A 26,235-nucleotide genomic window follows, 5' to 3' on the forward strand; every position below is an offset into this window, starting at 1 on the left:
TTCCCCTGATTCTTTCAGGACTTATTTTACGCTGGCCACAGCTAATTAGATGTCCCAGATATCGAACTTCCCGTTCTGCATACTGTAACTTTTTCTGACTCACTCTTAGCCCCTGTTCCGCGAGAAAGTTAAGCAGGGCATTGGTCCCAGTTTGAACTTGCCGGTCGGAGGGTCCCGAAAGTAAAAGATCATCTACATACTGTATCAATTTTAAGTCTGGGGGTAAAACTAGGCTCTCTAAGACCTGTTCCAAAATCTGCCCGAATAGGTTCGGAGATTCCGTAAAGCCTTGTGGAAGAACCGTCCACCGGTATTGTTGTTTTCTTCCCGTGTCCGGGTCTTCCCATTCAAAGGCGAACAGGTCTCGGCTATCTGGGTCAAGGGGACATGCCCAGAAGGCGTCCTTTAAGTCCACCACACTGAACCAGCTGTGGTCTGGCGGAATCCGCCCTAGGATGGTGTAGGGGTTAGGGACTACCGGGTGACGGATTTGTACAATTTTATTTATTTCTCTTAAGTCCTGGACCATCCTGTAGTTACCATCAGGTTTCCGGACAGGCAGAATGGGGGAATTATACTGGGACATACAGGGCTCTATCAACCCATCTGAAATTAACTCCCGTACCACCCCGCTGAGTCCCCGGCGCCCCTCCCAGGAGATCGGGTACTGTCGGACTCGTACCTCCGGGCTTCCTGCCTTTAGGGTAACTTTTATGGGGGTCACCGATAGTTTTCCACGATTACCCTTGGCCGTCCACACTTTGGGGTTTATTTGTTCCATTTGCTGTTCATCTAGGTAAGCCATAGAGATCAGCAATTCTTCATTCTCTCCCACACTAATTTGAATCCCAAATTTTACTATTAAGTCTCGGCCCATCAGTCCGTAAGATAGATGGGGCAGGTGAAGGAGTTCTGCCGTGACCCTCTCGCCCTCCCATTCAATTTCTAAAGGAGTGAAAAGCCGGGCCCGGAAAACCCCCCCTTTTACCCCTGAAATGTTAAGCGAACGAGTTTGGTAATTACTCCCTTCGGGATGAATGGGAATTGCAGACCTCCCGGCGCCTGTATCTACTAAAAACGTTACCTCCTCCCTTTTCTGGCCCACCCTCAAGTTTACCAGGGGTTCTTGGTAGGCCCTTATTTCGAGTGCCCCCCGGTCTCCCTAGTCTACCGAGTACTCCATCTCATAGATCCCCTCTCGCTCCTCCCTTAAGTCTGGGCATTCCCTTTTAAAATGTCCCAATCGGCCGCAATGGTAACACCCGGCCGGTCGCAGTCGTCCGTTTCCATAGGGTCGTCCACGGCCCCGGCCGCGGTTTTCCCTCCCTCCGTTATGCCAACCCCCTCTAGACCGTCCTCTACCTTCCGTTCGTCCTTCTTCTACCATCCCTGTGGATTTGCAAACTTCCCTTACAGCGGCTACCATCATCTTGGCTTTTTGTTTCTCCCTTACCACGTCCCTCTGAACAAACACTCTCTGCGCTTCATGCAACAGATCCCCAATATCTTTCCCACTCCAGTCCTCAATTTTCTGCAGTTTCTTTTGTATGTCTGGCCAGGATTTGGTGACAAAGTGGACTTTCAACATTCCTCGTCCTATTTCCCCATCTGGATCGAGGCTGGAGTATTTCCGGACTGATTCCCTAAGTCTATCCAGGAACGCACTGGGTGACTCATCTTTACCTTGGGAAACCTCGAAAGCTTTACTTAGATTCTGTTGTTTGGGGACACAGGTCTGTATTCCCCTAATTATCAAATTCCGGAGATCGGACATATGAGTTCTCCCAATCTGGGTATTATGGTCCCAATCTGGGTCTTGGAGGGGATATTTCTCCTCGCCCTGGACCCCCTGTTGGTGTTCGCGGTCCCAAATTTCCATAGCCTTCTTCCTGATCATACTCCTCTCATCATAATTAAATAATACTCTCATCATAATTAAATAATACTCTCATCATGGCCTCCAACTCCTGCCACGAATACAAGTTAGGACCCAGGAATTGGTCAAGTTGAGCTGCCACCGCCTCGGGGTCCTCTAATAAAGGTGGCAGCTCTTTCCTGAATTGCCTGATATCCCCGGTATTTAAAGGGACTATCACATATCCCGTATCTCCCCCCCCAAAGGGGACCTCTCGAAGGGGTTTCATTTTAACCACTTCTTGGGGTTTTTTGTTCTCAACCTGCTGCCTGGCCTCTTTTTGTTCCCTAGTTTTACTTCTAGTACTCGGTCCCGAGGGCTCTGACTCCGACAGTGAGGAAGTCTTAGATGCTGATGGCCCGGGGTCTTCCCTGGAAGGGCCGGGGGTGTCTCTTTGTCCATCTGTGGTGTCTCCCTTGGGTTTGTCGCGGGACCCGTCGTAGGGTGGGGGCGAGTGGGGTCTAGGGGCCGGCGGGGGTGGCAAAACGTCCAATACTTCCCACGGACGGGACTGACCACAACGGGACTGACTACCCTGATGGGGGGACATGGCAAACACGTTTAACGGCGGAGAGGTATTCAGGGGACCGGATCCCTCCCAACAAGCTGCATATTTTATCTCTTCAGGGTTTGGCTTTGACCTTCCATTTACACACAAGTTTAACAGTTGACATACCCAATCTTCGTCCGAACCGTATTTTGGCCAGAACACGGTCGGTGGTCGGATTGGTTCCTTAGTCCAAATAAAACAACAATACTTAATCATTACTTTCCGATTGAGGCCCCGGGTTTTCTCAGAATCTTCCCAATTACTTAATTTTATTCCCAACGGACTATCCGGCGGTATGCCGTTTGACCCCTTTGCCTTACTTCTCCTTCCGTCTCTCGTCTTAGACGGTTTTCCTCCCATAATAGGTCACCTCGTCCTCTTGGGTTGCTTCCAAACCCTCAAACAGAACTGTCCTATTATGTGGTCAAACAAGGAAGAAACCACTCTCAACTTCTAACCGTAATTTTGTCCTTGGAGTGTAATTCTCTTACCTTGCCCCGTGCACGGAGTTGTCTGACCTTTATTCCTGTACGTCCCTTCGTCCGTTAAACCTAAACACAATTTGAGCTGAAAAACCCGGGGCACTGAATCAGACCCCGAGAGCAGCCAGTGGTTCTTACTTTATTTTTAGTTTAAGCCCAATTAGAAGTTTTTTTTTGTCTCGCTCGTGGTCGGGTTCTGAACTCAGTAATTCTGTGTAAATATACACGGTGACGCGTCTGGTTATTACTGAGATCAATTCCCTAGTCCAAGCGAGAGGGCCGGGTATATAAGCTATCCCGGACGAGCCCCCAAATTGTTAGTTTCGTTACCGGCCGTTTCCGCCAGATACCCGCTAGCGTGGCAGCCACCAGACAACTCTTGGTTTCGTTGACACCGTTAGGTTTCCACCAGTCGAGTTCGGAGCGCCAGGGGCAAATTCCCCAGCCGGTAGCCCTCCCGATATATTCCCCTTTTCTCCCGATCCCGATTGTAGACTTAGACGACCACGGGCTGTCTCGTTCGATCACAGTTTATTATACAATACAATCTTGCAAGATCGGGTGGGCTGGTGCGCACACCTTACATAGATTTACAGCACATTTTATACTGTTTTTTTTACACATTGTGATGGCTCGTATTGTGTTATTCCCCCTTATTTGGCTGTTAACCTTGTTAACTTTAATCACTGTAGTGGCTTGCATTGTGTTATTCCCCCTTATTTGGCTGTTAACCTTGTTAACTTTAAACACTGTAATGGCTTGTATTGTGTTATTCCCCCTTATCTGGCTTTAAACACTGTAAATGGCTTGTACTGTGTCATTCCTTCAATTAACACTCTCTCAATCTCCCATTCTGCGCTTAATCTCATCACTGTCCCGTACAACTCAGTCAACTGTCTGTCATGTGCCTCCCCCTTTCTGTATGTTGCTGAACTTGTTACTGTTAGCTCTTGCAGCCTTAAAAATTACATTACTTCTCACATCTGTTAGTCAGAGGCTTTTACCCAGAGTGGAAGAGTCAATTACTAGGGGGCACAGGTTTAAGGTGCGAGGGGCAAGATTTAAAGGAGATGTACGAGGCAAGTTTTTTATAGATGTTGCCAGGGAAGGTAATGGAAGCAGATACAATAGTGACCTTTAAGGGGCATCTGGAAGCCCCTAAATAGGATGGGAATGGAGGGATATCATCCCTGGACGGTAGGGAGTTTTGTTCAGTCGGGCAGAACGGTCGGTGGAGGCTTGGAGGTCCGAAGGGCCTGTTCCTGTGCTGTAATTTTCTTTGTTATTTGTTCTTGGGGGTGGGGGAAAGTAAAAACAGATTTGATAAGCCATAAAGTTAAGTTAGTGCTTGCTTTTTTACATTAGACTTGTATATAGAATAAATTTGTTTACAAACATGAAATTCAGTGATCTTTGGCCTTTTGGTTAATTTACTAGATATTTGGATTTCACTTTAATAGTTAATGGTTTCCACAGAGGTTAGAACAGAATGATTGTTTTGGAGCCTTAGTGCCTTTCTGGAACTAAGTGGAATAAACTCTCTGGTGCTAGTGAACATCACTTTAATTTTTAAATATAGCTGAAATAATTTTATTGTGACCATTTTTTTCTTGCTTTGCGATTTTTGACTAATGTTTGGTTTTTTTCCAGAACCAAAAGCCACTGCTGTTTACAAAAACAATGTTTAACAAAACAGATATAATACTTCAAGGTAAGTTAAGTTTATTTTATGTTTGCAGAAATGGTCAGTTTTAAAATCTATTTTGTAGTTTGTTTGTAATTTTCCAATGAAGACCTAAATTTCTCTTTGGTCATGAATAACCTAACTTGTGCGAAATAATTTAAGATTTGTGCTTTCCCTTTTTAACTGTTGTGGCTTTGTCAGCAGGAGATCAATGTAATTTGAAATAAATTGTTGCCAAGTAGTTTTGAAACTGCATTTTCCATTATGTGAGAACTTGAATTAGGATGTTGCCTGGTATGGAGGGGAGGTCCTATGAGGAGAGACTGAGGGATTTGAGGTTGTTTTCATTAGAAAGAAGGCAGCTAAGAGGGGACCTTGTTGAAACATATAAGATGATTAGGGGTTTAGATCCATTTTTGAAACATAATGCAGATTTTGTTTAGAAAATGTCAGTGACAGAGAATAAAGTGCTTGAATCCATCTGGTTTTGAATTTTTGTCTCATAAATCCTCTTCCTTCTATCTCTCCTAAATTCTGATTATTTTCATGAATTTTTTGCTCAACATGAAAGATGTCTGCACTGAGAAATGGAATGTTTCCTTATTTTTGTACCTGGTACCATGTCATGAAATTCCAATGTTTTAAAAAAGGGCCTCATAAATTTTGTCTAGTTATCAAAGAATGACTTCTAGGCTGCACCTTCCAAACTTATGGCCAATACCATCTAAAAGGACAAGGGCAGCCATTACATGGAACAGCCCTACCTGAAAGCTCCCCTCCAAGATGCTCAACATCCTGACTTGGAAATATTCCTTCATTTTCAAGGGGTCATAATTCTGGAACTGTAACCTAATGGTGCGGTGGGTATACCTACACACGTGGTCTGCAGTGGATCAAGATGGCAGCTTGCCACTTCTGTGTTAAAGACAATTGGGAATGGCAGTGAATGCTGGTCTAGCCAATGAAGTCCACATCCCAACAAGGCTTTGAGACCATTGGTAGATAGTGAGGAAGGGTGACATAGCTTACAGGGAGACTTGGACAAGTTGCAGAGCTGGGCTGAGAGGTGGCGGATGGAGTTTAATGCGGAAAAGTGTGAGGTAATTCACTTTGGCAGGAATAACAGATGTGTAGAGTATAGGGCTAACGGTAGGACTCTGAATAGTGTGGATGAACAGAGGGATCTAGGTGTATGTGTACATAGATCCCTGAAAGTTGGGAATCAAGTAGATAGGGTTGTTAGGAAGGCATATGGTGTCTTGGCGTTTATTGGTAGGGGGATTGAATTTAGGAGCCGCAGCGTCATGTTGCAACTGTACAAAACTCTGGTGCGGCCGCACTTGGAGTATTGTGTGCAGTTCTGGTCCCCACATTATAGGAAGGATGTGGAGGCTTTGGAGAGGGTGCAGAGGAGGTTTACCAGGATGTTGCCTGGTATGGAGGGGAGGTCCTATGAGGAGAGACTGAGGGATTTGAGGTTGTTTTCATTAGAAAGAAGGCAGCTAAGAGGGGACCTTATTGAAACATATAAGATGATTAGGGGTTTAGATAGGGTGGACAGTGATAGCCTCTTTCCTTGGATGGAGAAAGCTAGCACGAGGGGGCATAGCTTTAAATTAAGGGGTGGTAGTTATAGGACGGATGTCAGGGGTAGGTTCTTTACCCAGAGGGTGGTGAGGGATTGGAATGCCCTGCCTGCTGCAGTTGTAAATGCGCCTAGTTTGGGGGCATTTAAGAGATCCGTGGATAGGTAGGTTTATGGATGGAAAGGGATTGGTTTAGGTTAGGGTCATTGCTTTTTAACTGGTCGGCGCAACATCATGGGCCGAAGGGCCTGTTCTGCGCTTTAATGTTTTATGTTCTATTCCTGGAATACTGTATGCAGATTTGGACTCTGAATTGGAAATAGCATGGTGACAGTATGCCGAATTGTCCTCTGGGATGTTTGTGTTATCCCATTATAGACCCAATACACTCAGCCTATATTCTCCTGAGTTAAAAAGAATGAGCTATGATCTCATTGAAACTATTGTTGATTGTGTTTAAGGTTTTGATACTCATCATTGGCTTTACGTGGCACTAAGGGATATGGGAAGCAAGCAGCAAAATGGATTTGAAGCAGAAAGTCAGCTTTTGTATTGAATGACAGAGCAACCTTGAGGCTATATGGTGTACACCTGATCCTATTTCCCATGTTATGTTTTAGAGATAACAACAGGTTGAAATCTTCTACACCTCTATAAAGTTTCCCCACAATCTATTTTACTTCAAGGAAAACAGCCACAGCTTCTCCAATCTAAACTTGAAAGGCAAATCTCTAATTCTTGGAGCTGTTTAGTAAATCTCTGCACACTTTCAAGTAATACTTCCTCACGTAACACTTCCTAAAATACAGACTTGAACTGGATGCAGTACTGTAGTTGGGATCTGACCAGACATTTTTTTTAATAGAAGTTAAGCATCTGAATTCAATAAAAAAAATCTGGAATTAAGAATCTACTGTTCATGAAATCATTGTCGACTGTTGGAAAAACCCATCTGGTTCACTAATGTCCTTCAGGGAAAGAAATCTGCCATCCATAACTTGTCTGGCCTACATGTGACTCCAGAGCCACAACAATGTGGTTGACTCTTAAGTGCCTACCAAGGGCAACTAGGGATGGGCAATAAATGGCCCAGCCAGCAACACCCAAGTCACATGAATGAATAACTGCATAACTTTCCATGCTATTGTACTTCGTATCTCTGGAGCTCAAGATTCCATATGCTTTGCCATAACTCTGCAAATATGTCTTGCCACTTTCAAAAATTAGTGCACATGATTCACTAGGTTTCCCTGTCCTTGCACATTCTTTAGAATTGTGCTATTAGATTTATATTGCCTCTCCTTGGCCTCTCTGCCAAAATGCTTCTCTTCACGCTTCTCTACATTAAATTCCATTCACTGTTTGTGTGCCCATTGTGCTAGCCGTTCAGTGTCCTGTCACATTCGATGGGCGTCAACTTCACTCTGTCACATCTCTAAGTTTGGTATCAGCATCTTCATATCATCTTAATATATGATCTGCAACTTCCATGTATAGGGTAATTCCAAATGTTTGCTGCTGATATCCAACTTTACTTCTAGCCCATCTATCTTGACTCTTGTCAGTTCTGTGTTGTCTGACATCAGTTTTGAATAAGATTGACTTGCATCCAACTAAACATTATAACGTGGAAATCATTGCTGCCTGCCTGAAACTCTGTACCTATGCCACGGACTCCATCTCTGCTTTCTATTCAACTCTAAATTGAACTTCCAATCTCATATTGCAAGGACTGGATACTTCTATCTCAGTAGTCCAATGTTCAGTACCATTCGCAACTACTCATACTGAAGCAGTCCATGTTTAAATGCAACAAAATCTGAACAATATCCAGACTTGGGCTAACAAGCGACAAGTAACATTCGTGCCACATAAATGACAGGCAAAGACCATCATCATTAAGGAACGCCCTAACCACCACCCATTGACATTCAATGGTTTTGCCATCACTGAGACCCCACTGTCAACATCTTTGGGGTTACTATTGACCAGGAACTTAACTGGACTCGCCACAAACAGAGTGGCTACAAGAGCAGGTCAGAGGCTAGGAATACTGCAGTGAATGGCTTGCCTCCTGACTTCTCAAGGCCGGTCCACCATCTATAAGGCACAAGTCAAGAATGTAATGGAATACTTCTCACTTGCCTGGATGGGTGCAGCTTAAACAACACTAAAGAAGCTTGACATCATCCAGGACAAAGCAGCCCACTTAATTGGCACCACATCCACAAATGTCCACCACTGATGCTCAGTGGCTATCTACAAGATACATTGCAGCAATTCACCAAAGACCCTTAGACAGCACCTTCCAAACCCACGACCATTTCCATCTAGAAGGACAAGGGCAGCAGATACATGGGAATGTCACCAGTTGCAAGTTAGCCTCCAAACCACTTGCCATTCTGCCTTGGAAATAATATCACTTTTCCTTTGCAGTCGCTGGGTCAAAGTTCTGGAATTTCCCCCCCTCAGCAGCATTGTGGGTCAACCCACAGCACATGGACAGCAGCGATTCAAGAAGGCAACTCACCACCACTTTCTCAAGGGCAGCTAGGGATGGGCAATAAATGCCAGCCAGCCAGCAACACCCATGGATGAATTTTTAAAAAAGCATCACCTACATCTGCCACCTTTTTAGCTTGATTACTTCAGTGCTATTGAGATGGACCTCCCTTCTCTTTTTTTGGGGTTGCAGGGTGGCACAGTGTTAGCACTGCACCCTCACAGCACCGGGAATCTGGGTTCAATTCTGGCCTTAGGTGACTGTGTGGAGTTTGCACATTCTCCCCATGTCTGCTTGGTTTCCTCCAGGTGCTCCAGTTTTCTCCCACAGTCCAAAGATGTGCAACTTAAGTGGATTGATTGTGCTGAATTGCCCCTTAATGTCAAGGCGATTAGCAGGATAAATACAAGGGGTTATGGGGTTCGGCTTGGACGCGATTGTTGTTGGTCCAGGCTCAATGGCCGAATGGCCTCGTTCAATAAGAAGGATTGTATGATATCTGTTTTCGAACAGAACAACGCAGGAACAGGCCCTTCGGTCCACCAAGCCTGCAGCAGCACATGACACTTTTCTAAACTAAAGATCTTGTGCCTCCACACAGTCCATATCCCTCTATCCCCTGTCTATTTGTTGATTGTCAAGATGCCTTGTAAGCATTATATCTTTTTCATGCATGTCCAAACTCCTTGGGATGTTTTACCACGTTAAACATATTATTTGAATTCAATCTGGTTTTGTAATCCAGTTTGCTATACTCTAAACTAGATAAATAACAAAAAAAAACTGGATTGTATTTACCTATGTCTCTAATCTTCTAACGATGTTGGAGTAATTCTGTATTTTGAATGGAAATTGAAGGTCAGTTGTGTTCTAGTCATTTAATATAGCTGTATAATTTTACAATTGAGTTGGGTGGATATTGAAGTTATTCAAACAATCATTCAGGCAATACCAATTATCTACAAAGGCACACCTATATTCAGTTTCTGAACTAATTTGGGCACTTAATGTACGCAATTCAGCAGAAAACTAATCTTGTTCCAAGTTAAGTGGTGTTTTGATCTTGTCAGTTGACACAATTGAAAATTGTTATTTCATGAGCACTGAACTTCCTGAATCCCTTTTGTTACACTTTGTGCATGTATGTGGCGGTTTTAACAATTCGTGGTCTTGTAAAAGTTTCCTTTTATATTTTTTCTTTTGCTCCCTGTCTAGTTGATTCATTCAGATGTCCCGAAGAAGTATTGTTTACAGTTGAATGGTACCTCAGATATTACCCTTGCCACAATGAATTTAATAATATTAAAGTAAGTATCCTTAGAAAATATTTTGTGTGCAAAACTTAGAATGTAAGAAATGTTTATGCCTTTATAGACAATTTCCTGTTTACAGTGGCAATGTAAACAGTCAGTGGCATGTTGGCACAGTGGCTAACACTGCTGCCTCAGGGACCCAAATTCAATTCCCAGCTTGGGTTACTGTCTGTGAGGAGTCTGCGCATTCTCCCCAAGTCGGCATGGGTTTCCCTGGGTGCCCTGGTTTCCTCCCACAGTCCAAAAGATATGCTGGTTAGGTGCATTGGCCATGCTAAGTTCTCCCTCAGTGTACTTGAACAGGCGCTGGAGTGTGTGACTAGGGGATTTTCACAGTAACTTCATTGCAATGTTAATGTAAGCCTACTTGTGACACTAATAAATAAGCTTTCAAAAAAAACTTTCATCTTTGGTAAATATCCAAAGAACAAAATTGTACTTTTATTTCGGACATTAAACTTGAGGAATATCTGACTTTTCTGAATTGTCAACTATTGTCATTTGGATCAGGATTATAATGTAAATAAAAGCAAAATATTGCAGATACTGGAAATCTGAAAGAAAATCTGGAAATACTGGAAAAGCTCAACAGGTGTTGCACCACCTGTGGAGAGAGAAACAGAATAATGGACTGTTTCACTAGGCCCTTTCTCTGCTTGTGGGGATCCTGATGGCCCACTGAATAGGGCGGTGGGGCTAAAATGGGATTGCCACTACCTGCCTCCCCAGTGGGAATAGCATCACATGGGCTTTGGTGCTGGTCATGATCAGCGTGGAACTGGTACTTTGGACCCTGAGAGGAGTTAAGGAGGTAAGTGCAATGACCATGTGTCCTTCTGCTGCAGCCAGGTTTCAGAGGGAGGGACAGCCAAGGTTATGGGGTTCAGTGGGCTCAGGCTGGATGCAAGGAGTTGATCTTACTCATCCAGAATGGGTGTCTTATGACGGGACTGCCCCACCCCTTCCAACCCTAGGAAACCTGAAGATCACTCCTGGCATGGTGATTTCAGACATCTCACTGATCAAAATCTTCATTCCTGTCTGTCGATTGTGAAAACTTTGAGATAAAATAGCTGGTCACTTTAATCTCCGTGCCCCTGAACACGTAGCAGGCTTCCATATAATCCTTACAGTGCAGAAGGAGGCCATTCAGCCCATCAACTCTGCACTGACTCTCCGACTGAGCATCTTACCCAGGCCCTATCCTTGTCACCCTGTATATTTACCGTACTAATCCCCTACACATCCTGGGACACCAAGAGACAATTCAGCATGGCTGATCAACTTAACCAAACCTTTGGACTATGGGAGGGAACCGGAGCACTGGCAGGACCATTCAGGTACTGGAGGTACGTGCAAACGCCACACAGACTGTCGCCCAAGGCTTGAATTGAACACTGGTCCCTGATGCTATGAGGCAGCAGTGCTAACCACTGTGCCAGCAAATCTGAGCAGCACTCCATTTAATGGAAGGGATTCCTCTTTCTCTCTGAAGCTCAGGTGCGAGAAGACCATCTGTTTTAAGTCTTCTGCCTGACAGAAGCCTTTTACTTTCACTAGGGGGAAGATTCCCTTTACCATAGATGTCCACTCAGTGCCATTCTTTTAACACAGCATTTATTTCAAGATTTTGAGTCATCATAAAAAAAACTCAAAGCCTTTGAAATCCTTTCAAACTCCTTCAAACCCTTTGAAAACTTTTGTTTCCATTCAATTTCGGTCCAGTCCTGTTAATTCTCCTTCAACAACTTTGTTGACCTTTCACCTTCACTCGAATACAATATGGGATGGCACTGCTGTCTCAGCGCCAGGGACCCAGATTCAGTTCCCGGCTTGGGTTATTGTCTGCGGAGTTTGCGTGTTCTCCCCGTGTCTGCATATGTTTCCTCCAGTGCTCTGGTTTCCTCCCACAGTCCAAAAGATGTGCTGGTTAGTGCTAAATTTTCCCTCAGTGTACTTGAACAGGTGCCCAAGTGTGACAACAAGGGAATTTTCACAGTAACTTTTATTGCAGTGTTAACATAAGCCTACTTATAACACTAATAAACTTAAAACTTCTCACCAGCCTCATTCAACACCCCACCCCACCCCTGTTCCTAACTGCAATGTTTATACAAAGGAGGACCTGAGAGCACTTTGCTATAGGCAACTGCAAAACAGCTAAGTGCTTTCAATTCCTAATCTGAGTGAGTGGGCTGGCTGGTGTGCCTACCACTATGCATATTTTTACATGCTAATGATAGTGCTCCCAGATGGGATTAATCCATCAGTGGGGAAATCATCCCTTTTTCCTGCTGGCAGGAGCACTTAGAGTGCAATTGGGTGAATTGCATGGTGGCACAGTGGTTAGCATTGCTACCCCTCAGTGCCACAGACCTGGGTTTAATTCTGAACTTTGTTGACTGTCTGTGTGGGGTTTGCACTTTCTCCTCTTGTCAGCGTGGGTTTTCTCCGGGTGCTGCAGTTCCCTCCCTCAGTCCAAAGTATCAATTAGATTGATTGGCCATGCTAAATTGACCCTTAATGTCAGGGGGATTAGCAGGATAAACATGTAGGGTTACGGGAATAAGGCCTGGGTGGAATTGTTGGTGCAGGCTCAGTGGGACAAATAGCCTGTTTCTGCACTGTAGGACTGTAGTATTCAAAAGTCTGCATGACTCTTCAGCTTAACTCTGTTTCTCTCTCCACAGATGCTGCCAGAGTTGCTCAGTTTTTCCAACATTCTCTTATTATGTTAAATGTTCACTTACTGCTCTGCTTGCTACATTTTTGAAAAGTACATCTTAAGGCGTAAGATAGGTTGAAAGGATAGAGCCTTTCGTAGCTACAAGGCTAGAATCACTGAATGGATTCATTCCTTCCCACAAATCTCCATAAGATCGACACTGATTTGTTAAAGGGGTAAAGCTATTTAAGGCTTATTAATTGAGTGCATGTGCAAATGGAAAACCATTTATTCATTCAAATTGTGACCAGTTTGCAAGTCCTTTAGCCCTGTACTGAAAATGCATCGTAGAAGTGAATTTGAGTTCAGCTGCAAACACTAAATGTCAAACTCAGAGCCTGGTCTGAATCACAGGGTGGATCTAGTGAACTTCTAAGTAGAAGCTGCAAATGGCAAATAATCATAAAATCTCCCATAACTTCATTCCTGTTCCTTAAAGGAGAAGAATCTTTTAGCAAACTGTTAACAGAAATGCACCCATTTTCAGCATTTATTTGAAGATCTTTGCATTTTGCTGCTTCTGATCTCCAAACTCTTTTTGGAGCACATCAACAGTCAGAAATTTGATACCTTATTGCAAAGAGCTCAATTTATGACCAATCTAGTTGGCTTACATGTTCTTTCTTTCTTTCTTTCTTTGTTAGGATCTATATGACAGAAGATTTTCCAGCAGTGATGTTAGTAATAGTCTTGAACCTCACCCATTAAGTCAAGGACAATATATAGCACACAAGACCGAAAATATTGTTTGCAATGAAGAAATCCAGGTTTTCCCAAAATTTAATGTGAGTATGTGGAAGAGGTGTTAAATTACTATAACTAGTCAAATGAAGACATGTCCTTCAGCTTAACATTATATGTATATACCTTTTTATTTCAGATGAGCCATGATCTACCCAGATCTGTGGTGGTACAGACACCAAACACAAATGTGGTAATGAATTGATAGTATTTTTATATTAGCTGTAACTGTATTCCAATTCGGTGATGTCAAAATATGTTCAGCCTTAACATACCTAAAGGTTATAATGGCCCCTGAATTTGGTGCAGTAATAGTCATGATATGGCTATCAGCAATTAAATGCAGAAATTGAAAGATTGCTGTCAGAGATGTACTGCCCCTCTACTGTGAACGCTGCTGTGGTCTTTGCTGATAGAATGATATCAGTGCTAAATCTAATGGTTTGAACTTGGGATTCTTCTCCAATAGTACAGCTGAAAAAGTTAGGGCTCATACATTCAGAAATAAATGAGTATTTAGCAGCATATTGGCACAGAGTCAAACAGATTAGAAAATTAAATGAAAGCGAAATACTGCAGATGCTAGAACCTGAATTAGAAACAGAAAATGCTGGAAAACCTCATCAGGTCTAACAGCATCTGTGGGGAGAAGATAGAGCCAATGTTTTGGCCTCAATTACTTTCTGTGGTAGTGAATTTCACACGTTCACCACTCTGGATGAAGAATGCACCAAAGCTCATTGCCATCATACAAGTGCATGAAGAATGCACCAAAGCAATGTTTCGCCCACCATGCCAAGCCAAGTGAACAGTCAGCAAAATTGCTCCATCAGAGTTGTACATAATGGCTTTAGGTTGTTTTGCTTTTGCTCTTTTCCTCTCACCTCAATATTGCATCTTTCAGAGAGCAGGTAACGAAAGCTCAGATAAAGTTATTAGTGTTTGACCTTGCTAGGAATTTGTACAAGAAAATGTAATTTAAGAATTTTTATAAATGAACCAGATGCAGTTCTGTTTGCACTGTCACTCTCTTAAAATACCATTATGGAGAACTCTCTTGCTCCAACTATATTTTGTAGTGTCTATTCATTTTCCTAAGTGTTGAATGTCAAACATTTGTTAGTTCTTATTTGATTCTCAAACAGCAGAATTGATATCTTAATTGTGCTGTGATACTATATCTTGTGCTGCTTCTTCCTCCAATCAAGGTACAGGAAAAATTTTGGAAATATGTGCGTTTTAAGTTCAAGTATTTTGGGATGAAGATTTTAAGTCTGTATTCCTTATAGACTTCTAAGGTCTTCTCAGCATGTTCTTCATCCTCATCATTGAGGGAAAAATGAATGCAATTTTGACTTTTTTTTTGATTTTGATGTTGCTGCAGTCTTGAAAAGTAAATGTAGGTACAGGCTTCAGTCACAGTCAGTGTGGAGTTTGTACATTCTCCCATGCCTGCGTGTGTTTCCTCCCACAGTCCAGTGATGTGCAAGTTAGATGCATTGGCCATGCTAAATTGACCCTTATTGTCTGGGATGTGTAGGTTAGAGGGATTAGCAGGGTAAATATGTGGGGTCATGGGGATAGGGCCTGGGTAGGATTTTTGTTGATGCAGACTTGATGGCTCAAATGACCTCCTGCACTGTAAGGTTTCTATGATTCTATGATATATGGTAGATAATGTCTTCTGTTCAAGAACTGTAATCTGAGTAAACCCGAGCATAACGTTTGTATGTTTTTTCAAGAATGTAGAGGCAAAAAACAACTCAAATGTCAAGACCAGTGTCCAAGTGTCTGAAAGTGATAAGGTATTGCATCTGTTTTTTAACGGTGTTTTAAATTGTCACATCATGAGACTCTTCCTCTTGATTTTAATGCAATTTATTTTTCAGTTTCATTTATGATTCTATATAAATTATGTTCATTGAATATACTCAATCTGCAAGGTATTTGTTAAATGTGACCCTTATAAATATGATTGTGACTTATTAAACATTGCCAATTAGACAGCTAAAATAAATATTTTTTTCAGAACCTTCATTCATTACGGAAAAGAGACATCATAACTAAAAAGGTACAAAGTTACTTTTGGATATTGTCATTTTAAATTCAATTTTATACAAGTTTGATTCTATTAATGCTATATTTCATGAACAAATTTTACAAACTCCTTTTGAGAGTTGTGTCAAAGAAAATGAACAGGATTTTTGTTTTATCTTACCAATTTCCTTCCTTCAACTCCTAAAAATGTTAATTCCTTCTTCTTGGGGCCCTGGCGACCCTTCAGTAACCTTTCCAAATGGTGAATGTACATATTTGAAAACTTGTCAGTGAGCTTCAACTTGTTTATATGGAGATTTCCATTGAGCCTGATCTGTTATCATTCAACATATACTCATAACATTTCCACCAAAGACTATTGGAAAGCATTATGAAGCAGGGCCTGTGAATTTTTCCCACAAGTCGCCAAGGCTCACAAACCTGGCCAAAATCATTAAACTTTACAGATCAGGATTGGTCTGAACCTTCCATGCTGAGCTCCATAGGTGCTGGACATATGCAGATCGTGCATGGAAACGTTAGCAAATTAACTGAATTTTTTTTTCCCCAGTATGATGTTGTAGCACAGACCTGGAGAGATGGTCCATATCTATTTATTGTCTCAATCAAACCTCTCAGCGAAAGAAAAGAAAGCAACTGGAGTTTAACAGGTAAATTTCAATCTATACAACTTTTTTTAAAAAAATGAATGAAGTAGCTTTCATTTAAAAATGTATCTTATATTTATACGCACGTGACCATACCTATGCTAATACATTATAGGAACCAAATAGTACAATACGGAATACTCAGCTAAGCTTTAGTGCATTTTCAGCCATTGTGTCTGAATTGATTTTTGAGGAAGCTGTGTCGTTCACCCTATTCTACTGTTTTCCATTCCTGCTTAAAATTTTTCTTTCTAAAGAATGCAGGAACTTGCCAGCCAAAATTAATGTAAAGATTTGCATTTTATGGATGTGTTAGTTTTTTGTGTAGAATTAAATCTACTGGTTATTTGAATATTTCAGGTACATCAAGCCACAATTAAATATGTAACTGTAGATGTGTACAATGTAGGCCATTTTTATGATCCAAGTTATTGGATCATAATGGGTGGCACAGTGGTTAGCACCGCTGCCTCACAGTGCCAGGGAACTGGGTTTGATTTCCAGCTTGGGTCAGTGTCTCTATGGAGTTTGCATGTTCTCCCTGTGTCCGTGTGGGTTTGCTCTGAGTGCTCTGGTTTCCTCCCACAGTCCTGGTGGGATTGATTGGCTATGCTAAATTGCCCCTTAGTGTCAGGGGAATTAGTAGGTTAAATACATGTGATTACAGGGATAGGGCCTAGGTAGAATTGTTGTCGATACAGGCTCATTGGTTGAACAACTTTCTCCTTTTCTGTTGGGATTCTATGGGATCGTAAAAGGTGCTATATAAATGCAATTTTTTGTAAACTAACAAGAATTGATTTCTTGGCTGCGTTGACAAAAATTGGTAAATGATTCAATAAAAACGTTAACAGTTGAAACTAGTGCTTTAGCTTTTCAGCTCTTATTCCAAAATCAGATATTTATATACCCCATTGGCTACAAAAATCAAACCATTGGTGATATATAATTATAGGATGTGTCATCTTTTAGTCAAGGCAATAGTTACAGGCCAGGTCTGTTCTTTTTCAGGTGGGTTTATAAGAATCCAGGGCAATGTTTTTAAAATAAAAGATTATCTGGTCATTATTGCACTGCACTTTGTGGGGGCTTGCTGAAGGCAAGTCTGCTGTAGAGTATCCTACAACAGTGATTACCATTCGTAATGAGCCCTAGGATGTGCGCTGTATAAATTCAAGACTTTTCCTGTATGCAAAGCTAGCTGATGATGAAATTATTTCAATAATTTACAGCGAAGTTAAATGAACTTTCATATATGGGCAGACAGTGAAGTCAAAGTCTGCTGTAAGCTTGCAAAGAAAATTACAGCACTGGAATGGGCCCTTCAGCTCTCCAAGCCTTCACTGACCATGCTGCCTGGCTTGCTGAACTGAATGGCCTCCTGTGCTGCAGTTTCTTTAATCTAATCCAGAAATGTGATGTTTTATTTAGAAAATGATTTTAACTTAAATTTAGATGCTGATTATTTTCAAATAATCTTACTTATTTGGAATTTCATAATTAATTGAAGTATCTTTGCAGTGCTGGTGTTAATGCAAGGTTCCCATGGATTCATTTCAGCTACTGAATTTCCACTGATGGTTGTAAGTATGGAGTATCTATCCTCAGTTTATAATAATATGACAGATTTTTTGTCAGTGTGTACTTATTGGCCATGCTCAATTGGTAAATGGTAAAGAATGTTGCCATCCCTTGCTAATCCAACTGCGTTATTGATCTGCTTAGCTGTGTGATCTCAAGAATGCAAGATAGGAGCAGGAGTCGACCATAAGGCTCATTGAGTCTGCTTTGCCATTCAATACGATCATGGCTGATTAGGCTTCAACTTTTTGACCTCTTCCCTATATTCATTTTTTCCATAAGAGATCAAAAACCTTTTCATCTCGATCTTATTTAGATACTTAATGACGGAGCATTCACAACTCTCTAGGATAGAGAATTTAAAAGATTCACAGTCCTTTGAGTGAAGAAATTTTTCTCTATCTCAGGCCTAAATGATCATCTTCTCATCTTGAAATTGTGCCCATGTGTTTTAAAGTTTAAAGTTTACTTATTAGTGTCACAAGTAGGCTTACATTAACACTGCAATGAAGTTACTGAATTGTCCCTTAAGTTCTCCAGTCAGCAGAAATAGCCTCTGTACACCCTGCCAAGCTCCTTTAAGATTCTTTAATAGTTCAATGAGATTCAAATCTTATAAACTCTACAGAATATAAACCAGTTTGCTCAACTTCTCATCAGAGGACAACTGTGACATCCCAGGAACAACCTTCTGCCAATAGTGCAAGTATGTTCTTCCTTAAATGTGGAGACCAAAACTGCACATGGTATTGCTGTATTCCAGGTGTGATCTTACCAAAGCCCTGTACAATTGCAGCATACCCAAGTCTTTTTGAACTTCAACATTTGCAAACTTAACGCCTTTTAAAAATTATTTTGCTTTTCTATTCTGGTGAACAGAGTTCCTTAATTCTCTTCTTGAGTGTTGTTGGAGCTGCACTTATCCAGGCAAATAGAGATTATTCTATCACACTCCTGACTTGTGCCTTGTAGATGATGGGTTGACTTTGGGGATTCAGGAGGTGAGTTACTCCTGCTGAATTCCCCATTATCAACATCTGGGGGTTACAATTGATCTAAAATTGAACTAGACCAGCTGTGAGTAGGTAGGCTGGTTACAAGCTGAGAATTCTAGGACCCATCAGAGCTCATCAATTTTGGTTGGGGCTGTTGCTAAATTTTTCCCCTTGTTAATGCTGTATTATTTCAAATCTAATTTTTTGTACATTGGTCATTTCTCCTGATATGTTCTTCTTTTGCAGTTTTACATGGTTATGTGCATCCTATATATACTTTATGGCATCTTGTGGCTGATCTGGTCTGCATGTTACTGGAAAGATTTATTGAGGATACAGTTCTGGATAGCTGGAGTTATTTTTCTTGGGATGCTGGAGAAAGCGGTATTCTATGCAGAATATCAGAACACGAACTCTCGTGGAATATCTGGTAAATTCAGTTCCTCCTTTGATTGACGTATTAAATATCACCAAAAAATAAGCTTGTGCATTGAACACATTTTATAGTGATCAGTTGATTTGGGAATATATCACCTATTTTAGATTCTAATTTTTCATTCCAGTGTATTCCAATCTTGAGTACATCTTTTGCACCTTTGCCAGTGATCAGTTTTAAAAATATCATAAGCCTTGATGCTGTTTTGCTGTCTACCATTTGACTAAAGCGGGGGTATAGTGGCACAATGGTTATCAATGCAGCCTCACAGCGCCAGGAACCCAGGTTCAATGCCAGTGACTGTCTGTGTGGAGTTTGCACGTTTTCCCCATGTCTGCGTGGGTTTCCTCCAGGTGCTCCTGGTTTCTTCCCACACTCCAAAGATGTGTGGTTAGGTTGATTGGCCATGTTCAATTGTCCTTTAGTGTCAGGGGGAGTAGGAGGGTAATTATGTGGAGTTACAGGGATAGGATCTGGGTGGGGTGGGATTATTGTTACTGCAGGCTTAATGGGACAGATGGCCTCCTTCTGCACTGTAGATTTTATGATAACCATAGTACCTGGCTGGGGAGGGATTTGAGTAACACAATACACCGAGCTTCTTAGAGTACTTCTGGTGATGTAGATTTTAACCTTTGTTGCGATAATGTTTTTCCTCCTATTGGAACAATAAATTGTTTGTGGAGCTCTTTGTGTCTCAGTTCCAGTAGCTGTATTCCATTTCACCAGTGATGAATATGTGAGTGCAAAGTGATGAGACAGGAATAAATATGTAGCTGAGAGATCTTAATTTTACAAGGAAAAATGTGAATGTGGTTTAAATGTCTAAATTGAAATAAATGAAAGGCCCATTTCTTTGGAAACGTAAGGGAAGCTTTAAAGAATTAAATATACCAGTTCAAATCCTGTTGAAGGTTCATTAAAATATAGAAGTAAGAATGTTGGAACACTCTTAAACCATGAGCAGGATCACATATTGGAATGACTTAATCAGATTGTCACTATTCTTCATTTTCTTCCTATTTAAATTGAATGTCTCTAAATTTTGAATTCATAACATTTGAAATTAAGAAACATTTTTAAAGTTCCTGATTGAGCCAAAAATGTTGTTGATTTGCTTAATTTAAAACAGAATGGGAATTGGAAATCAAAGTCCAACCGGTGCTATAATTTGTGCATAATTATGCTGATGAAGGAAGAATCAGTTTCCTGTGGCGTATTTCTTTTGATTTGTGCGACAGTGGCTCTGTCAATTTCTTTTGTTGTCCTTGTCCTTGACTGCAAGGGTGAAAGAAGCTGGCCTCCAGTTACTGACTCGCTAATTCATCACTTTGAGCACAATAAACAATATTTTAAATGCTGACATTGAAATTGTACATGGCAAGTTCAAGAGGCACCTAATGAGTTTCTTTTCTTATCCTGTAGTGCAAGGTCTCCTAGTCTTTGCAGAGCTTATTTCTGCTGTGAAAAGAACATTGGCTCGGCTTCTTGTGATTATTGTAAGCTTGGGATATGGAATAGTTAAGTAAGTATTTACTCAAATATAAATTTCATTGAAAATGTAAATGAATTTTCAAAATATAGGAACAGGAGTAGGGCGTTCGTTAAATCATGGCTGACTTACCTTTTCTGTGTATGTGTTGCTATTCCAGCCTAACAATACAAAGTGTTTTCTCGCCCATAAGTTTCAATTGGCTAGGGGGTCACAGTCTTTTGGGGCAGGAGATTTCAGATTGCCAACCTTACCAAAAGATGGCAGGGTGTTGATTCTGGTGAGATAGAGAAACACTCCGGTTTTCTCTCCAGATCTTGCCACGCGCTCTAAACAAAAAAAAGTGAGCATGTTCTACACCGTGGTGGGGGGGCAGAGGTGCCTCAATACATTGGCAAAACCTGTCTGCATTGAGATGAGGGTGCCATGTTGAAAATATTCACTCCCTCCACCACCAAGACACAGAATGGACCAGCTCATCAAGACACCGTTGATAGCACCTTCCAAACACAAGACCTCTACCACATAGGAGGATAAAGGCAGATGCATGTAAGCACCATCTGCAAGTTCCCCCAGAGCCTCTCACCATCCTGACTTGGAACAAAAGCACCATTCCTTCATTGCCATTGGGTCAAAATCCTGGCACTTCCTTCCTAAAAGCACTAAGTGTACCTACTCCACATGGACTGCAGAGGTTCAAGCTCAGCATCACCTTCTCGAGGGCAATTAGGATTGGCCTCATCAGCAACGCCATCATCCTGTAAGCGAGTAATGCCCTAAACTGCACATTAATTTGTTGTCAAAGAACAATACAGCCCGGGAAACAGGCCCTTCGCCCCAACGAGCCCGCGCCGCCATTTTAACATTGATTCCCCTCTCCACCCATGACCCGTGTCGATGCTTATGGCATTCCACATTGAGGGAAGACTAAGTTAGGGACAATTTGTTACACCAGTCAGCCTATTAGCACATCTTTGGGGTGTGGGAGGAAACCGGAGCACCCGGAGAAAACCCACACAAGCACGGGGAGAATGTGCAATCTCCCGCAGACACTGGCCCAAATCCATGTATCTGCGCAGCAAACAGTAATAATCACTGAACTGTCGTGTTGCCCAGCATCTGGTCCAGTTTAAGTGTACACTAACGATGTGAAGTACCAGGCTATTCTCGAAACAAGCGAGAGCAGCCCTCGTACGACCCATCGCGTGTATGCCCCTTGTTGGACAGCAAGGCGGACTGAAGCACTTGTGGATTAAAAGAGAAAAACATCAGTATCGTCCACATCCTTATACACACATTCAAGGGAATCCCCAAATGAAACAAGTGAGCCAAAAAATATGTTAGAAGATCCATAGGAATCAATTGATTCCCAGGGACGTCCCAAGGCTCCTGAACCTTATTTAAAACAGTTTCATATATCCCTCCATCTCCATCCCACTCGTGTGCCTATCTAAGTAACTCTTAAACAACTCCAGTGTGCCTGCCTCCACCACCTTGCTCGGCAGAGCATTCCATACCCCGCATTGAACATAAGAAATATGAGCAGGAGTAGGCCATCTAGCCCTTCGAGCCTGCCCCGCCATTCAATAAGATCATGGCTGATCTGAAGTGGCTCAGTTCCACTTTCCCGCTTTCTCCCCAAAACCCTTAATTCCCTTGTCTGTCAAAAACCTATCTACCCGTGTCTTAAATATATTTAGCGAGGTAGCCTCCACCACTTCAATGGGCAGAGATTCACCACCCTCTGAGTGAAGAAGTTCCTCCTCAACTCCGTTCTAAACTGCAGCCCCCCCCCCCCCCCCCCCCCCCCCCGCCCCTGCCAAATCTTGAGGCTGTGCCCTCTAGTCCTGCTGTCCTTTCTGAGTGGGAAGAATCTCTCTACCTCTACCCTATCCATCCCTTTCATTATCTTATACGTCTCTATAAGATTCCCCCCTCATCCTTCTAAACTCCAACGAGTACACACCCAGTCTATTTCGTCTCTCTTCATAGCCTAACCCCCTCATCTCCGGTATCAGCCTCGTGAACCTCCTCTGCACTCCCTCCAAGGCCAAATTATCCTTGTGCAAGGGCAGCGACGAAAACTGCACACAGTACTCCAGCTGCAGCCTCACCAGTGCCCTGTACAGTTGCAGCAAGACCTCCCTGCTTTTATATTCTATCCCTCTCGCTATAAAGGCCAGCATTCCATTCGCCTTCTTGATCACCTGCTGCCCCTGCAGACTGGGTTTTTGTGACTCATGCACAAGGACCCCCAGCTCCCTCTGCACTGTAGCATGCTGCAGCTTTTCGCCTTTTAAATAGTAATCCCTCCTACTATTATTTCTGCCAAAGTGGATAACCTCACACTTGCTAACATTGTACTCCATCTGCCAGGTCCTCGCCCACTCACTCAGCCTATCCAGATCCCTCTGCAGACTTTCCACACTCTCCGCACAATTTGCTTTTCCACTCATCTTTGTGTCATCAGCAAATTTCGTCACCCTACACTCAGCCCCCTCCTCCAGATCATCTGTATAAATGGTAAATAGCTGAGGCCCCAACACCGATCCCTGCGGCACTCCACTAGTCACCAACCGCCAATCAGAATAGCACCCATTAATACCAACTCTCTGCCTCCTATTAGACAACCAATCCTCTATCCACACTAACACCTTACCCCCAACTCCATGCCCCCTAACCTTCTGAAGCAACCTTTTGTGCGGCACCTTATCAAACGCCTTTTGAAAATCAAGAAACACCACATCCATCGGTTCCCCTCTGTCTACCGCACTAGTCACATCCTCATAGAAATCCAATAAATTTGTCAAACACGACTTTCCCTTAACGAATCCGTGCTGCGTCTGCTCTATCAAACCGTTCTTTTCTAGGTGCCTCGCTATTTCTTCTTTGACGGATTCAAGCATTTTTCCAACAACAGACGTTAAACTAACCGGCCTATAATTCCCTGCCTTTTGCCTGCTACCTTTTTTAAACAGCGGTGTGACATTAGCCGTTTTCCAATTTTCCGGCACTTCCCCGGAATCCAGCGAAGTTTGGTAAATAATCACTAAGGTTTATTGGTTCTTTTTGTTTTAAGGTCTATTGGTTCTTTATGTCCCAACAAATTTATTTGAAGCTGCATATTTTGCCTCATTCTGTTCAATTTTACAAACGTTCTCTTGCTGTATGTTTTATTTCCATCCTTCTCATTTTGAATTTCTGGGGTTGCACTGCCCCCTCAACTGCTGGCTCTGAAGTTAATCTTTCAGCATACTTCTGACCTCGAGTGCCTTTGGAAAAACCACCTTGCCTTGCTACGACTTTTCCTGACCTCAAAATTCCCCCTTAAAATTTCAGTTTGATTTCTTTTTTATGCTTGTTCCTCCACACAGGTATTGTTTAATGTCCCATCCATCAAGTGCTCAAAGAAGCTTCCATCATCTGCATCCTTCCATCTATATATGATGGACAAGAAATTTAACAGTGGTATATAAATGTATTGTTTGAGACTGTGATTTAACAAATTGTCCAAGTATTCAAGAACAACTGCTACAAAATGTAATTAAACAAACTAGTCTTGTATTCCCAGGAATTTAGAAGGTTAAGGAATGATTTGATCAAAATTTTGGGAACAAGTAAGGTAGGTAGGTAAAATTTATTTCACTAGTTGCAGAGTTTACAACTGGAAGCATAACTAAAGTATTACAGCCAGACCTAGAACATAGAACATTACAGCGCAGAACAGGCCCTTTGGCCCACGATGTTGCGCCGACCAATTGAAAAAGCAATGACCCTCTAACCTAAACCAATCCCTTTCCATCCATAAACCTATCCACGGATCTCTTGAACGCCCCCAAACTAGGAGCATCTACAACTGCAAAAGTAAATGGTGTTAGAAGTTTGGAACTCCTTTCATAAATGGTAATTGATGCTCGATCAGTTGTTAATAACTTTTAGCTAACAAAAATCTATCAATCTTTGTTTGAAAATTGAGGGATGAGGGAAAAGGTGGGTATTTAGAGTTGCAGACTGGCCAGGGTCGAATTGAGTGGTGGCTGAACATGCTCAAAAAACTAAATTGCCTACTCCTGTTCCTGAATGACCAAAAGGTTAATTGTTAGAAATGAATATATTTGACACTTTTCTCATAACCGTTGTGCTATTTTTATGCAGACCTCGACTAGGCACAGTAATGCACAGAGTGATTGGCTTGGGAGCGCTCTACCTGGTTTTTGCAGCTGTCGAAGGAGTCTTGAGAATTACAGGGGTAAAGTGAACCAATTATTGCAAATTTAAAATGCAGAATGCACCTTTTTTCACTGCCTCTCACTCCTAAATCGAGAACTGTTTATGTAAATTGTGATTCAGTCTCGCATTCTTTCAAATGCCTTTTTTCTCACTTTCAATAACCCAAACCATAAAGAGTGCTTTAAAATGACATGGTACCAATCGATCATAGAGCCTACTGGACTGTACTCTTAATGGGTTACTTATTTTTATTTTAAGTGGCTCTTCTTGGTTTAATTAATGTGAGGAATTTTTCAGTCCATTTTATCCTGTTCAAAACTGCTTGATTTTTCTTAAAAATTTATACTAAACATATTCAGTGACTGCAGAGCCACAATCAAAAGGAAAAATGCAATGCTGAACTATATAACTGAATCAGTAGAGTACACACCAGAGGAAGCAAGCTGTTTAGTTATCTGGTCAGATTGCATGTTTCATACTGAATCCAGTTCTGGTCACTAAGACACAAAAAAGGCATTCAAAACCTAGATGGGATTGGGAAGGGCCAACAAGACTGATCTGACCCTGAGAGGATCAGATTGGGTGGAAAAATTGGTAGAATTTAGCTTTTAATTTTGAATGTAAGTAAAAATCGTGTAAAATTGGATAGAAAAGGTGTGAAAGTGATTGAATTATTTAAGCTCTTGGAAGCTGTCATGGGGTGAGTACGCTTTTTGAGTGGATGAGTCTGATGACCTTCTTTGTCTTGTGATATTTTCGCTTCCCCTTCCCCTCATGAAGTGATGAAAAATTTGCTATATTAGGATGACCCAAACTGTATTGCATTGCTCCATGGTGCAGCACCTGAATGTCACAATACGTTGTAGCGGAAGGGAAAGGAAAACATTTATGTTGAAGTTACTATATCTGTATAGGGTCTGCATTGTTGATGTGCTTAACTATGATTAGAATTTAATTTTTGTCTTTATTAACAGGAAATAATATCCTTTCTATTATCATCAGTTTTTGAAGTTTTGATTTTCTTTTCTATTTAGACTTGTTTTATCAAATTGAATCCGATTCTAAGAAAATCTAATCTTTACTTTCTTTAACACTGCAGGATCGAAGAAGTGTGCCAGTCTTGGTGGCTGATATAGTTTTAGCATTAATTGATTCCTGTTTTGTGTGGTTCATATCCTTCTCGAGTTTCCTGTGATCTCTGAATATTGGTCTTGAAATGAATTATTTTGATATTATGAGCAGAACTTTCAGCTTCCCTAAAGTGCATATGGAGGATGTCAGATCAATACTACTTCAA

At 41.8% G+C, this 26,235-nt stretch overlaps 1 protein-coding gene across 2 annotated transcripts in view; it reads left to right on the top strand.

Annotated features, from left to right (window-relative positions):
• tmem87b (transmembrane protein 87B) overlaps positions 1-26,235 on the top strand; it is a 66,060-nt gene that overhangs the window by 13,000 nt on the left and 26,825 nt on the right. Inside the window, exons 2-13 of one of the 2 annotated variants that reach the window (XM_080192943.1) lie at positions 4,598-4,658; positions 9,936-10,027; positions 13,403-13,543; positions 13,639-13,692; positions 15,242-15,304; positions 15,529-15,570; positions 16,108-16,207; positions 17,726-17,787; positions 19,027-19,210; positions 20,642-20,741; positions 24,864-24,957; positions 26,038-26,108. In XM_080192943.1, coding sequence (XP_080049069.1) covers positions 4,598-4,658; positions 9,936-10,027; positions 13,403-13,543; positions 13,639-13,692; positions 15,242-15,304; positions 15,529-15,570; positions 16,108-16,207; positions 17,726-17,787; positions 19,027-19,210; positions 20,642-20,741; positions 24,864-24,957; positions 26,038-26,108 — 1,064 coding nt within the window. The remainder of the gene's footprint in view (positions 1-4,597; positions 4,659-9,935; positions 10,028-13,402; positions 13,544-13,638; positions 13,693-15,241; positions 15,305-15,528; positions 15,571-16,107; positions 16,208-17,725; positions 17,788-19,026; positions 19,211-20,641; positions 20,742-24,863; positions 24,958-26,037; positions 26,109-26,235) is intronic. The other variant, XM_080192944.1, reaches the window with a different exon arrangement.

Source organism: Carcharhinus amblyrhynchos, chromosome 7 (assembly GCF_965287045.1).
Source record: "Carcharhinus amblyrhynchos chromosome 7, sCarAmb.v2.hapA, whole genome shotgun sequence".
Taxonomy (NCBI): domain Eukaryota; kingdom Metazoa; phylum Chordata; class Chondrichthyes; order Carcharhiniformes; family Carcharhinidae; genus Carcharhinus; species Carcharhinus amblyrhynchos.